General features: G+C 41.5%; 1 protein-coding gene across 6 annotated transcripts in view; it reads left to right on the top strand.

Moving 5' to 3' along the window:
- Positions 1-16,160, top strand: part of LOC149320366 (zinc finger protein 202-like) — a 33,530-nt gene that overhangs the window by 8,124 nt on the left and 9,246 nt on the right. For 4 of the 6 annotated variants that reach the window (XM_089501855.1, XM_089501872.1, XM_089501870.1 and 1 more), the window contains 3 exons: positions 1,733-1,813; positions 1,975-2,045; positions 3,777-3,903. In XM_089501855.1, coding sequence (XP_089357981.1) covers positions 1,733-1,813; positions 1,975-2,045; positions 3,777-3,903 — 279 coding nt within the window. Of the gene's footprint in view, positions 1-1,732; positions 1,814-1,974; positions 2,046-3,776; positions 3,904-10,416; positions 10,465-12,665; positions 13,420-16,160 lie in introns of those variants that run through there. The other 2 variants (XM_089501875.1, XM_089501879.1) reach the window with 2 other exon arrangements.

Raw genomic sequence — 16,160 nt, 5'->3', positions numbered from 1 at the left:
TAGGACCCAATTGTTTGTCTTTTTGGCCATCCATGGTATCCTCAGCACTCTTCTCCAGCACCACAGTGCAAATGAATTGATTTTCTTCCTATCTGCTTTCTTAATTGTCCAGTTCTCACATCCGTACGTGGCAATAGGAGATACAATGGAATGTATGCATTTTCAATTGCATAAGTAATAAACTTTTACTGTGTTGCATAGACTTTGGAGTGATCTTGGCTGTCTCTATCAGCCCTTCCTCTTTCAGTTAATTTTTCTAATAGCATGATGTTCCTCATAACAACCAACCTGTGAGAAGGGGTGTGTGTGGGGGGGAGAGTAGGTGGTGGAGGTACTGCACTAAGTTCCAGTGGGATAATAGCTTAATACATGCATGAGTTTGTTGTTTGTTGTGTCCCTTCATGTCATTTTTGACTTATGGAAATTCTAAGGTGAATGTAGGAGACAGCATGGTGTAGTGGTTTGAACACTGGACTATGACTCCAGAGAGTCGGATTTGAATTCCTGCTCAGCTATACATTTTACTGGGTTGTATTACTGCTTCCCAGGTCCTCTGTAGAAACAGTGTGACATTGTCATCTGATGTACCTTCCAGTGCCACTGCACATCCTGCTGTCCAGGATACATTTGGTGCAAAACATTGCTATTTGATTCAAGGGTTGCACAGCATGGACATTGTTCCTCTCCATATGCAGAAGCTGATTTTATGCATCTCTGGCTTACAAGGCACAGCTTGTTCCCTGTGTGTTTCTATTCAGAGCTGGCTTTTGCCACCCTATCCTTTGTCTGTACAACAATCTTGTGAGGTATGTCAGGCTCCGAGAGAGCAGGGACCCAAGGTTGTCAAGTGTCTTTCAATGGTCATGGGAGGCTTTTCCCAGGCCCCAGTCCAACAGTCAAGCCACTGCATCCAAGCACCCTTTGCATTTTCCACATCTGGAAGTGTTCTTTTGTGCCAAAAATTCCAAGAGAATACAGGTGTATCTCAGCAAATAAACTCATTGTGTTCCAGGGCTTTCCTTCTTTAACAGAAAATTTGGCATGAGAGCCACAAATCACACGGGAAGACTAGGGATGGGTTCCTAAACCACAATAAAGGAAGAGCATGGCAACATGTTTTAGCACACTTTTTCTCCAAAACTAATAGTATGCACATGTGAAGTGAAACCATGAGGTCTGGGAAATCTTGCATAATTAAACAAAAATGTTTGGATTTCCCAGCAGAGAAGGGCCGAACATCCTCAATCCGCTGTTAGGATGTTCAGACCTTCTCTGCTGGAAAGGGACGTATCTCAGGTAAGTACTAACGTTCCAATCTTCTAGAACCCATCTGAAGGCTTCTTCCAAAATAAAATCAGGAATGACTTTTTCTTTCACCAATTCCAACTTTTCTTGCAATTTCAGTTTTGGTATGGCTACCAAAACTTTTATTTATTTTATTTTATTTTATTTTATTTTATTTTATTTTATTTTATTTTAAGTGTTGGGAATAACTGTTGAGACAGGCTTCATTTTTTTTCCTCCATTTTCTTTCTCTTTAGCTGTTCCTTCATGTTCAGTAAAGGTCTCTGGAGGCAGCTGTTGTTTCCCTTGTGTGTTATAGGCAGGCACACACAGCTGCAGTAGGATCAGCTAGAGCAGAATCCCACTGTATCTCAGCTCAAGCGTTAGTGCATTGTTTACTACAAAAAGATTGCTGCAACCAGATGCTAAAAACTATGTTTTTTTCCAGCCATCTTTCACCATGCTTCCAGTGCACACGCTGCTAAAATAGTTTCAGCTGTACAGAGGACAAAGAGGAAATGGGAGCAAGGTAGGTGTAATAAGACTTTGTAAAAAGGAGTTTATTTGTTAGAGGCTTTGTTAGCTGACATGCACCCGTACTTCCTAGTCTTCCTAGTGAGTCTTTAAGATTGCAACCTCTAACAGCAACATATGTGACTGGATTCTCCCCCACCTTGGTCTCTCCCACAGAGGCTGGAATGATACCACCAACAAGGACTCATTCGCCTCTTCCTCTATCCAGTGGACCAGAACCAGATCAGGTAAGGAGAAGGAATTCTGGAATAAGAGGACTGGAGTTCTTCTTTTCCCAGGTCACATCCCTCTCCGGACTAGTGGAGAATTTTGTTTCCGTTTGCTTTGGATTTTTTAAAATTGTAAAAATTTGCAGATGTCTTCTCTAGATTTGAATCCCTGTGTCTTTAGTCTTCCCATTCTTGAGTTAAAGTTGCTCTCCTTTTTCTCTGAACTTTTTCTTGAACCCAAAAGGGGAGATGATAGATATTCCCATCCTTCTTCCTCAGTCCAAAACAAATCCCTTCCCCTCTGTGTCCAGCAGCTGGCATTCAGAGAGAGGTTACTGGAGCTTCTGGAGCTGCCAAGTAGCCAGCAGGACCAGGGGTAATGTTGGCCTCTACAAGAAAGATGGCCAGTGCCACTCAGGAATGTTTGAGGCAGGGGTGGGGGAATTGTTTTTAATGCCAGTTTTGGGTAATATTTTGCTCAAAATTGGAGAACATATGAACTTTACTGGCCATATATGAAGACTGTATCTTGCATCTCTTTGTAAGGAGATCTACTAGGGCCTTGGGCCATGAATTATGTATATCTCATAGATCTTCTCCCATATTGGTGTTTATAGGTTTGGACTGTGTAGTTAATTTATTTATTATCAGTCTTTTAAAATTAGTTATGTACATCCATACCCTTCAGACAGGCAATATATTAACTGTTTGTTTTCAAATTGGCTGGAAAGCAGCCAAAACCTCAGCAGTTTACTCTCCACTCCCTCTCTTGCACCCTATAACATATCCTCTAACGTTTCACAGATGCCACCTGTCACATGTGTGGCCCGGCAGCAGAAGACTGTAATCAAGATGGCAAAAGTTATTGCTGAAGGATACACATACACTTAGAGAGTCTGCATCAGATGGATTTTTGCAGATTCTACTGGAGAGGGCAAGATTTGTCCCCTTCTCTCTTTTCCCCTTTGTTGAGTTGTTGTGTACCTTCAGGTTGTTTCCAACTTATGACAACTCTAAGGTGAACCTATCACGGAGGTTTCTTGTTCTGAGGGAGGGCTTTTCTTTGCCTTCCTCTGAGGCTGAGAGAGTGTGACTTGCCCTAGGTCATGCAGTGGGTTTCCATGGCTTAGTGAGGACTGAAACCCTGGTCTTCAGAATCTTAATCCAGCATTCAAACCACTACATCACACTGGCTGAATTAATGAAGTGCAAACTCCCTTTGCGCTTTGAACTCAGTTTGCATCAACTGAAGTAAGCTGAGAACAAAGGGGGAGGGGGACAATAGGAGGAGGAAATTGGGCCATTTTAAAATCCACTGAAAAAGTGGACAAAAGAGGATTAATTGGCATTGTCCCTTCCAAATTGGAGAGGATGCCATAAAACTCCATAACCCTCCCCTCAAAATGGAAAAAATAAAAAACACCAGTAGAAAACTGTCCAACATGACAGTTGGAAGTGACCCAGCATCATCTCTCTTGGCATGCTGAAATGCCCACATTTGGCCTATTTACCCAATCTGCAGTTGACCTTCCTCAGTTGTGTAATGTTTCTTTAATACCAGTCTCCTTTTATTGAAGCTAGCATGGGCTAAGGCTCATGTATTGGTCAGACCTTGTTTACAGTCCTCATGCTGGTGTTGGCTGAAGAATCAATATGCCTTTGGAGTCATATCAGCCTTATACCAATTGGCATGGTTGTCAGCCATCTTGATGTCCAATGTGAGTGAGAGCCTTTTTCTTCTGTTTTTAGGGCCTGGTGACATTTGAAGAGGTAGCCGTGTCTTTCTCCCCAGAGGAGTGGGCCCTGCTGGATCCTGACCAGAGAGCCCTACACAGGCAGATCACGGCAGAGACCCGTGGAATCATGGACTCCCTTGGTAAGGCTCTCTCTTTTCCTAGATGTTTTAAAATTCATTTATAATAGTGGCATTAACAGTTACACTACTTTGAAGTGGGTCATAATTCAGCCCAAATGTGAAAGGGATGAGCCCTGTATATGTAATCATGTAGGATTATGGGCTGTCTTGGTAAGGCTCTTTTGTTCTCTTGTTAATGCTCATTTCCATTCTAAAATGTAGTGGAGGGATTGTGTGTTTCTCTGAGGCAAGAGGCTGTGCTTAGCACAGCTGGTAGTAGGGTCTCTTAAGACAGGCTTTTGCTGAAGAGGCAGACAAAATGTGCTAACATCTAGTGGGAAGCAGCAATAGTGTGTATGGGGGGATGACACAGATAGAGACTGAAGAGCAGATGATAAGTATGGGTAGTACTGTGTCTAAGGCTTCAATCCAAGAGATGAAAGAAAATTCCCAACTTGTACACTATCAGTAAGAAAAGAAGGAGATCACACTACAGGTGGATTGATTCAGTCTAGGAAGCCATGGCCTTGAGTTTGCAAGATTCCGTAGGACAGTTAATGGTTGCAGCATTTCAAGGTTTCTCACTCATAGGGTCACCAGAAGTTGACTTCCTGTTAGAGAACAAAATGAACAACAAAAGAAAAATACAACATGCCCATGCCATATGCGGATGTACCATACACAGATTTGACTATGCAGAAGGCAAGCCTTGGAAACAATAATGAGGCGTGCTCTCCATAGTTTTCAATGGGGCTTGAGCATACAAGTTTTTTCTTTACACAGGCAGGGGAGTCTGGAATGGATCCCCCGCATATGGGAAGGGCCCATTGTAATAGCATAAATATTGATTTTTAGTGGGTATAGTGTCTTGCCTATGCCACTCTTATGGTAGGGCTGGGAAACAAGTGTTTATTCATATGCCTTCTACCTCGTTGAACAGTGAACTTAAACCAACATAGAAAACATATCCAGGGGTCGTTGTGTTGACCATATAGCAAAGCACAATATCATCCAAAATCTACAAAAAAGTGATACCTTTATTGGATCAACCAAAATGCACATTATACATTTTGTAAGCTTTCAGACCTCCACTAGCTTCTTCATCAGACAAAGGTGTTAAAAATGATTCAGGAGAAAGAAAAAAAATGATGATGATAGCCCTCCATTTAATCAAGATTATGTAGTTGTTGTCCTCAATTATGAAAGGGTATTCATGCAGGTGGGCCATGTGGCTACTGGGAGATTCAGTCCAGGAACTAAATGTTAAATACCATTAGCAAGACAAAAAGCTACTGCCTTTGAGATCCAATTTGTCTCAAGCCCTTTTTGAGGATAGAAGCCCCTTTGTTAGGAATAGAACACTGAATTTTTCAAGAACAGTGATACCTTTTTCGGCTAACCAAAACGCACATTATACATGTTGCAGGGTTTTCAAGATCTTCTTCATCAGGTAGAGATGTCAAAAATGATAAAGGAGAAAGAAAGAAAAATGATGATGTTAGTCATAGCCTGGGTAACCATGTTTGTCATAAAGCAAAGTACAGTATCACCCCAAATCCTCAAAACAGTGATATTTTTATTGGACCAAATAAAATTCACATTATACATGTTGCAAAGCTCCAGCTTTTACTGTATATCCTCAAGTATAAGTATAGGAATTTAGGTTAAAAAACTGACCCTCCCCCCCCCCAAAAAAACCCTGATTCAACTTATCCATGGGTCAATGTAAGTACTGTACTTTAGGCCCATTACAGACGGGTGTAAAGTACGTCCTCAGGACATACTAGGGTTAGGAAAGGGCGTGCTTTACGCACACTCTAACCCTAGTACATCCTGAGGACGTACAAAATGGCGGCGCCCATTCTACACGGGTGCTGCCATCTTGACGTTGCGGATGTATAACGTCATGCAGCGAAAGTGACGCCGTGAATGCGCGACTAGCAACTCGCGGCGCCACTTCCGGGGCGCAAAAAGAAGTGCCATTTTGGGGTTTCTTTTTGTAGCGTCCGGGAACCGCGCAGTTTGACCACTGCAGTTCCCAGACGAGGCAACCAGCAGCGCCGGCAGAGCGCCGTATTTGGGCGCTCTGTAACGCACCTTTAACTCATATTATAGCCATCCCCTGGTGAAAGGCAAGAGTTTAATCTGCCCTGGAAGCACTGACCCCCCCCCTCTCCTTCTACTCTCTTATCCATCCAGCCTTTAGTATGAGTACAAACAGTTATGCCTGTTTTAATTTTGTAAGTTCATTGGCATTGGGTTTTTTCTTCTTCGTCTTTTACATCCTTCATTACATGGCTCTAAGTTTAACCCTCAACTTATCCACAGGTCATATCAAAATCCATAATTTTGGCCCCCAAACCCACCCTCGACTAATATATGAGGTCAACTTACAATCGAGTATATATGGTATCATTTGTATATATTTGTTTTTATGGTATTATTGTATAAAATTAATATGTTGGAGTTTAATGGCAACTCAAATCAATGGAAGCTGGAGGATCCTGATCTTCCTCAAGGGAAGGATTCTCCTCCCCCCACCCCCCCCCACCCCCCACATCCAAGTCTGGGCCTTCAACATCAAATACTCCTTAGTTTTTGTGGGGGTTTTGGGCTATGTGGCCATGTTCTAGAAGAGTTTCTTCTTGATGTTTCACCAACATCTGTGGCTGGCACCTTCAGAGAATGCTTGCCTGGGAAAAGTGGGTGTATGTATGTATGTATGTATATACACACACACACACACTGTGAGTCTGGGAATGCAGAAGTGATTTGCATGTATATTGTTCTGTGCTGATGGCAGGCCTCAGGCGGGGAGGCTAATGCAAAAGAGGATTAGTGTCTGCTAATTGCTGATCATTATCTGCTGGGAAAGCCCTTGACTGAGTGGTTTCCTATTTGCATTTGGCTACCAGTCCTGAGCAATAGCAAAATAAGGACTCAGCAAATGCAAATGGGAAACCATTGTTTGGCCCCTTACAGACAGGCCAAAGTAAAGCTGCTTCGGGTCACTTTGAGGTATGCTGTTTAAATGATGCATGCATTCTAAGAGTCCAGAAGCTGAGCCAAAGCCACATTCCAGTCCTTAGGACTGGAGCATGGCTTTGGAGCGGCTTCTGGACTCTTATGCTGTTTAAATGATGCATGCATCTTATCTCAAAGTGACTCGAAGCAGCTTTATTTTGGCCTGTCTGTCAGGGGCTTTCCCAGCAGATAATGATCAGCAATTAGCAGACACTAATCCCCTTTTGCATTAGCCTCCCAGCCTGAGGCCTGCCATCAGCACAGAACAATACACATGCAAATCACGCCTGCATTCCCAGACTCACACAGTGTGTGTGTGTGTGTGTGTATACACCCACTTTTTCGAGGCAAGCATTCTCTGAAGATGCCAACCACAGATGCTGGCAAAACGTCAGGAAGAAACTCTTCTAGAACATGGCCACATAGTCTGAAATATCCACAAAAACTATGGATGCCAGCCATGAAAGCCTTTGACTTCACATCAAATACTTCATTTCATGCAGATTTTATGAAGGTCATAAGGCCCCATAGCTTTTTATTGAGAGACCAAATCTAATAGCTGTTTGTCATAGAATCATAGAGTTGGAAGAGACCGCAAGGGCCATCCAGTCCAACCCCCTGCCATGCAGGAAATCCAGATCAAAGCATCCCCGACAGATGGCCATCCAGCCTCTGCTTAAAGACTTCCAAAGAAGGAGACTCCACTACACTCTGAGGGAGTGTGTGTGTGTGTGTGTGTGTGTATAGTGTTACAATTCACCTCAATTTGTCATGGGAATCAACAGATCCCACTTGTGGTTGCCAGAGTTTATACTCAATGAAAGTTGTCTCTGCTATTTCCATTTTTTCTGGAGCAGCTCATGTGTGGCCTAGCACACTTGTTTAAAAAAAAACATGTAAGAGCAAAATAAAGTTCTGCCAGGGCATTAACAAATGGTTGAAGGTAGTGGCTATTTCAGGAGACACTAGCTTAAATGTGATTCAATGGAATCCAAGAGCACAACTGGTTCGGTTCCAGTGCAAGGGCAGATTCAACTAAAGAACTGGCACATAGATGCCCATTCCAAACAAAATCTGACATTTCCACCTCTTACTGGGGGCAAATTGTTTGGAGGAAAGTCTCTTGGCTGAGACTAAAGATAAGAAGAAGGCCTTACCATCTTTTATTTAAAAAGGATTTAAAAGGTTGATTCCATCTCGTTGCAGGAAAAACAGACTTGAAGGAGTAGCCACCAGAGGGAGCAGCCCCCACCATCCTTTAGTCAATATTATAGCTGAGGATAGAAAACAAACTCAGAGAGCATTAAATGCAATTATAAGTATAATAAATAGAAACTACCATAAACTCAAACTAAAAGTAACTTACTAACAACCACCCTTGCAGAGCCAAGGAAAACAGTCATGGAGAGAATTTTCCCACCTACATGGGTGGAGAGAATTTTCCCACCTACATTGCTGAAAATAAACATTTCACAGGTAAGAACCAATGTGCCTTTTTTCAGCGATGGAGGTGGAAACATCCTATAACATGGGACTTATGAAAGCTCCCTGACCAATGGGTGGGTGAACTGAGGCATATCACTTATATGAAAACCACAAGATATGTGTCTTCCAAAGGAAGCCTCTTTTGATTCAAGGCAACTCAACAGTGGTGGCATGTAAATGTGGAGGATGAAGGCCATGTCATGTCCTACATTTATCTAAGATGGATGTGATTGTTGCTAGGGCAGAGGAAGTAGCTGCAATGTAAATCTCCCAATCTTCTTGTAGCATGTTAAAATGCATCCAAGACATGCCACAATTTTACCAACTCTTTTGATTGTGACAAAAAGGTGTTGAAATCATTTCTTGAACCAAGTTATTAGAAATGTTGCTTTTGCCATCAGTGACCTGGATTGGGTCAGTCCTTTGGTTCAAATGCACCTTTAATGTTAACTTGTGAATTTGAATCAGAATTGAGCTGTTAGTACTTGTGGGTAACAACAAACACTGTTGGTTGTAGCTCAAGCAAGATTTTGTTGATCCTACTTTTTTTTTTCTTATTGGGAGTCACAAAATGCTCACCATCCCCCTAAGCTGGCATTATTTGGAACTCCAGCAGGGCCCAGATCAGACAATCCTTCTTGATTGGTGGCAACAACCACCATTCAAAGGGGTTTGAACTTATTTTGCTACATCCTGGAGCAGGTGATTTATCTGTGCCATCTATTTTGGATACAGCTAGAGGGACTACTGAAGGCTCCTGGCATGACATTGTGTCCATGCCAAACTATTAACTGAAGCAGATCAGGCACTATAGGTGCACCAGTAACACTAGGTCCGATAACTGGGAACAACCTAGCTGCTTGAGGGTGTTCTTCATGGATCTTACCCTTTGTTTGGTCAGGTAGAATCTCCTCAGCAACGTGTCAACAACCACTCCAAGGTTCTGAAATGGGACTAGGTTGTTCTTCCCATGAGTTACCAGAAAACCATATCTGGATAGGAAGAAAAGCACAGCTCAATATCTGTTACATCCTATGGAAGAGAATCAGATCTGATCAGGACATTGTGAAGTTAGAGAGCAAAGACTAAAGAAAACATAGTTGTTTTTGTAGGTAGTTGCCAAGGCAGGAGAGGACAGATCATGCATATAAGAAGAACAGATTAAATATTAGAAGAAATATTAAAGGCTTTAAGACAAAGTAATGGAAGGAGGAGAAAAGGAAAAACACAGCCTACTTGGTTCATATTAAGGTCTGATAACAATTATCTAACCATAAAATTTCATTACATACAGTTGACAAACATGTATTCTGTTTCTGTACTGGATATTACAACTATTCCTTGTCTTTTACTACACTAATAATTCAATGAATTTTGATATGTTATTACTATCCCTGAAGTGGATTTTCTACATTATTTATCAGCAGCATGGTCTGCATCAACATAACATTCTAGTTCATTTGATCCTTTACCATTAATTGTAATTGTAATACTCTTTAGATATCATACCAGTCTTTCTGAGTTGGATTTTCTACCTTTCTGCTTAAAATGTTGACTGCATTATTAATATTGGATCTTATTAGTTTTGCAATATACAGTAAGCTGCCAGTAATACTCCTAGATAAATCAGCCTGTTCAAACAGTGGGCTTTCAGTACATTTCTGAAAATCTACTGTCATTGATGTTTTCACATGTTTGGTATCCAGCATTCCAAAATCTTGCAATAGTTGTTTTTTATTTTATTATTTTAATAAAGTAGGAAATTATTAGTAGTACCTTTTTCTATTTTGATTTAGATTTCCGGCATGGCATGAGGTTGGACTGGATGGCCCTTGTGGTCCTTCCAACTCTATGATTCTAATTCCATTCCCAAGTAATATGTTACATGTTCTAGGCATTTCAGTTCAAAAGTATTTCTTAATTGTCTTTCAAATTCTTCTTTGTTCATTTGATTCATATATTAAGATAATGTCATCTACATAAAATAAACAGTACATAACACCGTGTTCACATTGTTTTACATAGATGCATGTACTGGGACTTTATTGTTTGAAGTTTCTACCTCCAACAAAGGTAAAACTTTTTTTTCTTTTAAATTGGGGCTGCATTGGCAGGTTTTACCTTAACAAATGACATATACAATACACCATACAAACAAAAATGAGGAACAAATACTACAAACATCAATCACATCATCATTTAGCCCACACATCTCTAACATGCCAGTCACAGGTGGCTCTTTAAGGCAGGGCTGGGGAACCAGTGTCTCTTCAGATGATCACTCCCCCCACACAGCACATCTTTCTGCAGTCACACACCTGGAGGCAGTGTTGTGTAAGGAGGTGCCTTGTACCTTGTTGCACAATGAACTTAAATCAACATATATTTAAGATGGTTCCTGCCAACTGGTGTGAGATGCAATCCATCCCTTGCCAGAAGTCCCCCTTCATGGAACCTCAGCCCATGATCCAAGAATTGTTCTTGACGGCACCATTTGCGGAGCCAGTTATTCACACCTGCTATTTTCCTCTCCCTTCCTGGACCATGCTCTGTCTGTGTGTCTGTAGCAAAAGGAAGAAGAAGAAGGAAATGGTAGGGCCACTGCCTGGAGAAGATGGAGAAATGCTAACGGGACAAAGAAAATGCAGAGTTACTTAACACCTTCTTTGCCTCACTCTTCCCACAAAAGGAAAAGGGTGCTCATACTGAGGGAAATGGACACAACAGGGGAAATGCAGCACAGAATAAGTAAAGAGGTAGTACAGGAATATCTGGTTAATCTAAATAAATATAAGTCTCCGGGACCAGATGAACTACATCCAAGGGTTTTAAAAGAACTGGCAAATGTAATATCAAGGTCATTGGCAATAATCTTTGAAGTCCCAGCAGACTGGAGGAGGGCAAACGTTGTTCCCATCTTCACAAAGGGAAAAAAAGAGGAACCCAACAATTATCGTCCAGTTAGTCTGACATCTATACCAGGAAAGCTTCTAGAGCAGATCCTTAAACAGAGAGTCTGTGAACATCTAGAAGTCAATTCCATAATCACACAAAGTCAACATGGGTTTCAGAGAAATAAGTCATGGCAGACAAATCTGATCTCTCTCTCTCTCTCTCTCTTTTTTTTTTTTTTTTTTTTTTGCTAATATTAAGGGAATGACGTGGATATAATATATCTTGATTTCAGTAAGGCCTTTGACAAGGCTCCCCATGACATTCTTGCAAACAAGCTAGTGAAATGTGGGCTAGACAAGAAGGACAAGGATCTAACACACATTTGGTGGCTTTCACCTTTCCAATTATCTTTTCCTCATCATCAGGCTGCACAAATTGAAAAGTATCAATGAACACTGGACAGACAGGTGCAAGGTTATATCCACTGGCACTACAGCATCCAAGTTGGAGCAGATCAGAGCGACTTTATCTGCAAATTGCCATGCAGGGTAGACCTTCCAGGAGATCTTGGAGGGGTGAACCACTGCAAAACCAAACCAAAACCAAAACACAACTTTTTTGTCCAAAAATGCTCTATGGGGTATGAGAGGCATTTACACAATATTTTTAACTCCCTTGGGGCATTTGATGTCAAGGAGAGATCCTTTTGGCAACAGGAACTGAGCAGAAAGATGACATAAATGTCCCCCATGTCCTCTAGAGGGCAGACAAATAGGAGCAAAAAAATTGACCTGGGCCACATGTGACCAATAGGTCACACTTTTGCTACACTTGTTTTATTGCATCCCAGATTAGATTGGAGATTAAATTTTCTACAGTATCTTAGGGCCTCAACAGACCGGTGATAAACACCGTCATTGGGGAGGAGTGGGGGCTTGGTGACCACATGCCAGGTGCCTCGACTCTTTCCTGATCACACCCCTTCTTTGTCAAAGTGTTTACATGCAGTGCTTCAAGGAATCCCTAAAGAGCCACCGACCTGGCAGCAAGGGTGGCTTTTTGCCATTTTGAAAAGGAGCTTTATTTTGCCATCTTTGTTCGGTGTGGCAAAGTGCCGGATCGGGGCTGCAGCATGCGTTTGCCTTATGTTCGATCAGTTGATCGTAATAAATAAATAAATAATGCGTTTAATGTGTTTGCCTTGGCAGAGGCACTCTTTCGGGGGGGTTCTGCTTCGCCCCTTAGTTCTTAATAAAAGATTTTGCATATTGTTTTCATTCCATTTATTCACTGATTTACTAATCATTCATTAATGGCATTATTTGCTGTGTAATTTTTTTTTAAATAGTGTTTTATTCTTCCATATGATCACCTTGCAGAAAAGGTAGCATCATTGAAAATAAAAGCAGAAAAGAGGATAAACAAGAAACTGAAGAAGATGGAACAAAATAAGAAGGCAGCTACCCGGTATCGGCAGAAGAAAACGGCAGAGCAAGAGGTCTTATCAGGAAAGTGTAGAGAACTAGAAAAGAAAAATGAGGCCCTGAGAGAGAAAGCAGATAAGTTGAGCAAAGAAATCCAGTATTTAAAAGATGTAATTGTAGCGGTCTGCAAAGTCAAGAGTAAAAAAGTTAAAATTGCAGAATAGGGTAGTCAAGAGTAGATGTTGCATGCATGTATATAAAAGCTTGGTGCAAACTGCTGTGTATTTTTGCTAAATAAATTATTTTCGTGTGTGTGTGTGTGTGTGTGTGTGTGTGTGGCTTCAAAGGGAGAGAAGGGCAGGCCAGCTCTCTCAGGCCTAGCCAGAACAAGAAGGCCCTACCTCCACCCACCATCATCCAGCCTCAGAGGGACAGAAGAGCAGGCCAGCCACAGTATGAGGAAGGGTCCTCCCTCCAGTCCATCTGCTGTGGTCCAGGCCTCAGCTGGGACAGAAGACCTGCTGGATGTATTCCCCTTCCCCCATTGCCATTCCCTTCTCCTTTTGTGACTTGTCTTTTTAGATTGTAAGCCTGCAGGCAGGGAAATGTCCAATTAACAATTTGTAAGCTGGAGAACGGGGTATAAATACTCAAGATCAATCAATAAATATAAATTCTTATAAGAAAGAGGGTCTGTTCTAATTCAATCTGATTAGATCAGCCCTATTCCTTTTTGCTGAACCTTATTTTGTGCTGTGTAATGTTTTGAGTTGTAATTGCTACTGAATGGAAATGTTGTGTACTAATGTTACTGTAAAGCACTTTGTAGTCATACCATGGAAATGGCATATACTCAGCTAAAAGTTGACCTCATTTAGAAGTTGAGGCAGGTTTTGGGGCCAGAATTATGGATTTTGATATTTTAGGGGCAAGTACCAGAGGATGTCAAAGACAAAGCAAAACGCTGTCAAAGAACTTAAAAAGGCTGGCTGAATGAGGAAGGAATTACAGTAAATTGTGGCTGTGCAATTTGTGAGTGATGCAAGAAGGCAAAGGTAGAGTTAAAAAAATACGCAGATATCCAAAAGAATGAAAAGGCAAAGCAGATGGCAGCTATGTTAGCAGTGATTATAGCCTTTAACTTTATAACACTGATTTTAACCCAGAAAAAACTGACAAACATACACAGATTTCTTATTCAAATCATTCAAAGCTTGGAGCTCCTTTGAGAGGAAGGGTCAAAGAGCTGCCACTGCCACCACCATTTTCCTGTCCAAGCATTCAAAAAGGCCAGAAGTGGAGAGAGCGAAGGTTAAGCTCTCACCTTTCACCACTCTACTCAGTTAAGGCATAGTACTTACATTGACCTGTGGATAAGTCAATCTGTTTTTGGGGGGTCAGGTTTTCAACTAAAATTTATAGACTTATACATGAGTATATGCAATAAATCCAAGGGGAGGCACATTACTGTTTTAGTTCATTAATCTTCTGTGTCCTCATGTAGCCTACTCACGAACACCTACACTGATATGATGCCAATATTAAAACCTTCTTTCTGATCAGAGGGGAGTAGGAATGGAGAATCAATGGCCTTCCATGTGTTGATGAACCATTACCCCACGTTATTCCTCACCAATGGCTAAGATGAGGGAGGACAGGCCAGGCTGGCAGGGGCTGATGGCAACAGGGATTCAGAACACAGGATCACAAAACCTTAGAGATGTAAGCGATTGCCAGGGCAAACTATTCCAACCTTCTGCCTCTGTACAGGAACACACAACCAAATCAGTCTGCAAAGATGTCCACCACCCTTCAAGGAAGTCCATTCCCAACAGAAAAAGAATAAATAAAGTTAAAAATGTGCTGCCCTTTTGGAACACCTAAGGCTGGCATCGTATTAGGGACATTACCCATGGGTAAGTCACTTGACACCTGGATGAAGAATTATTCACCATAGCACATCAGGTGTCTTCTGTTGATTGGCAGAAGTGAAGGTGCACATATAGCAACATTGTGCATTTCAACTGCACACTGGCATACAGTCATTGGCATGTGCTGTGCCATGCTGCTATAGTACATGGAATTAGCCTCTCCTTGCAGACATCATAATAATAATAATAATAATAATAATAATAATAATAATAATAATAATATGCTTTATTTATATACTGCTCTTCCGAGACTATCAAAGTGGTTTACAGCATCAGTTAAAACATTCACATCATAAAAATATCATCTCAAAGCATATATCAATAAAAACCAATAAAATCCAACATCAATAAAAGTTATGCTCAGGCAACTCTGGATTGCAGTGGACTGTCTGAGGCTGCTGCCTCACTCTTGGGCCAACCAAAATGCACATTATATATGTTGCAAGCTTTTGAAGGTCCACTGTCTGGCCCAATAAAGGTATTGTTTTGTGGTTTTTGGGTGATACTGTACTTTGCTATAAGACCAATACAGCTACTTCTGGATATATTTTCTATGTCTAAGTTCATTGTTCAATGATGTACAAGACACCTCCATACACAATGCTGCCCCTATCACTGCAAGCCCACTTCAATAGGCAAGGTGCGGGATTATGTGGTGTATGGGGTAGAGGGCCTCCAAAAAGACGCCTATCCCCCCAGCCCTGCCTTAAGGAGTTTCCTGTGACTGGCAAAGTTGAGACACTATTCCCACTAAGAAGCAACTTTTTTGCAATTATTTGTTCATTTTGTTCTCTGACATGAATTCACTTTCTGGTGACTATGAATGAGAAAGTTCAAAGATATAGCCATTTTAGTCTGTAGAATTTCGTTCTTTCAGTTAGTCTCAGAGGGACTACAAGATCCATCTATGAATGAGAGAGCTCCAAAATCTCCAGCCATCAGCTTGCAGAGTCTTGCAAACTCAGGGCCGTGGCTTCCTGGATTGAATCAATCTACTGTAAGTGTGGGATCCCTCCTTTTTCTACTGATGTTGGACAGCTTGGGATTTTTCTTTCATCTCTGTGCAGGCCAGCAGCTGAATGTCCTTTAAGCTCAAGTCCAGTTGCATCATTAGAGACAGTATTATTTGTATTTGTTTTCTGCTCTTCAGTCGCTGAGGGATCCTCCATCAGTCAGTCAGTCTGTCTGTCTGTCTGTCTGTCTGTCTGTCTGTCTGTCTGTCTGTCTGTCTCATTCATTCACTCACTCACTCACAGACACTACTCCACCTTTTTTCTGGTCCCCAAAAAGAATGGATCGTGGAGAGCGATCCTAAATCTCAGGGGAGTCAACAAGTCGGTAAAAAAGAAAAATTCCGCATGGAAACCTTGCAATCTATTCTGGAGGCCATTCAACCAGGGGATTTTTTTCACTTCTCTGTATTTTCAGGATGCATACCTTCATGTGCCCAAACACAAGAATCATTGCAGATATCTGTGATTTGCCTACAATGGCCTTCACTATCAGTACAAAGCTCTTC

The sequence above is a fragment of the Sceloporus occidentalis genome, unplaced genomic scaffold (genome assembly GCF_023333645.1).
Source record: "Sceloporus occidentalis isolate IW3139 unplaced genomic scaffold, rSceOcc1.0.p SCAF_1, whole genome shotgun sequence".
Taxonomy (NCBI): Eukaryota; Metazoa; Chordata; class Lepidosauria; order Squamata; family Phrynosomatidae; genus Sceloporus; species Sceloporus occidentalis.
The sequence above is the reverse complement of the archived record's forward strand: the minus strand, read 5'-3'. Positions and strand labels throughout refer to the sequence as shown.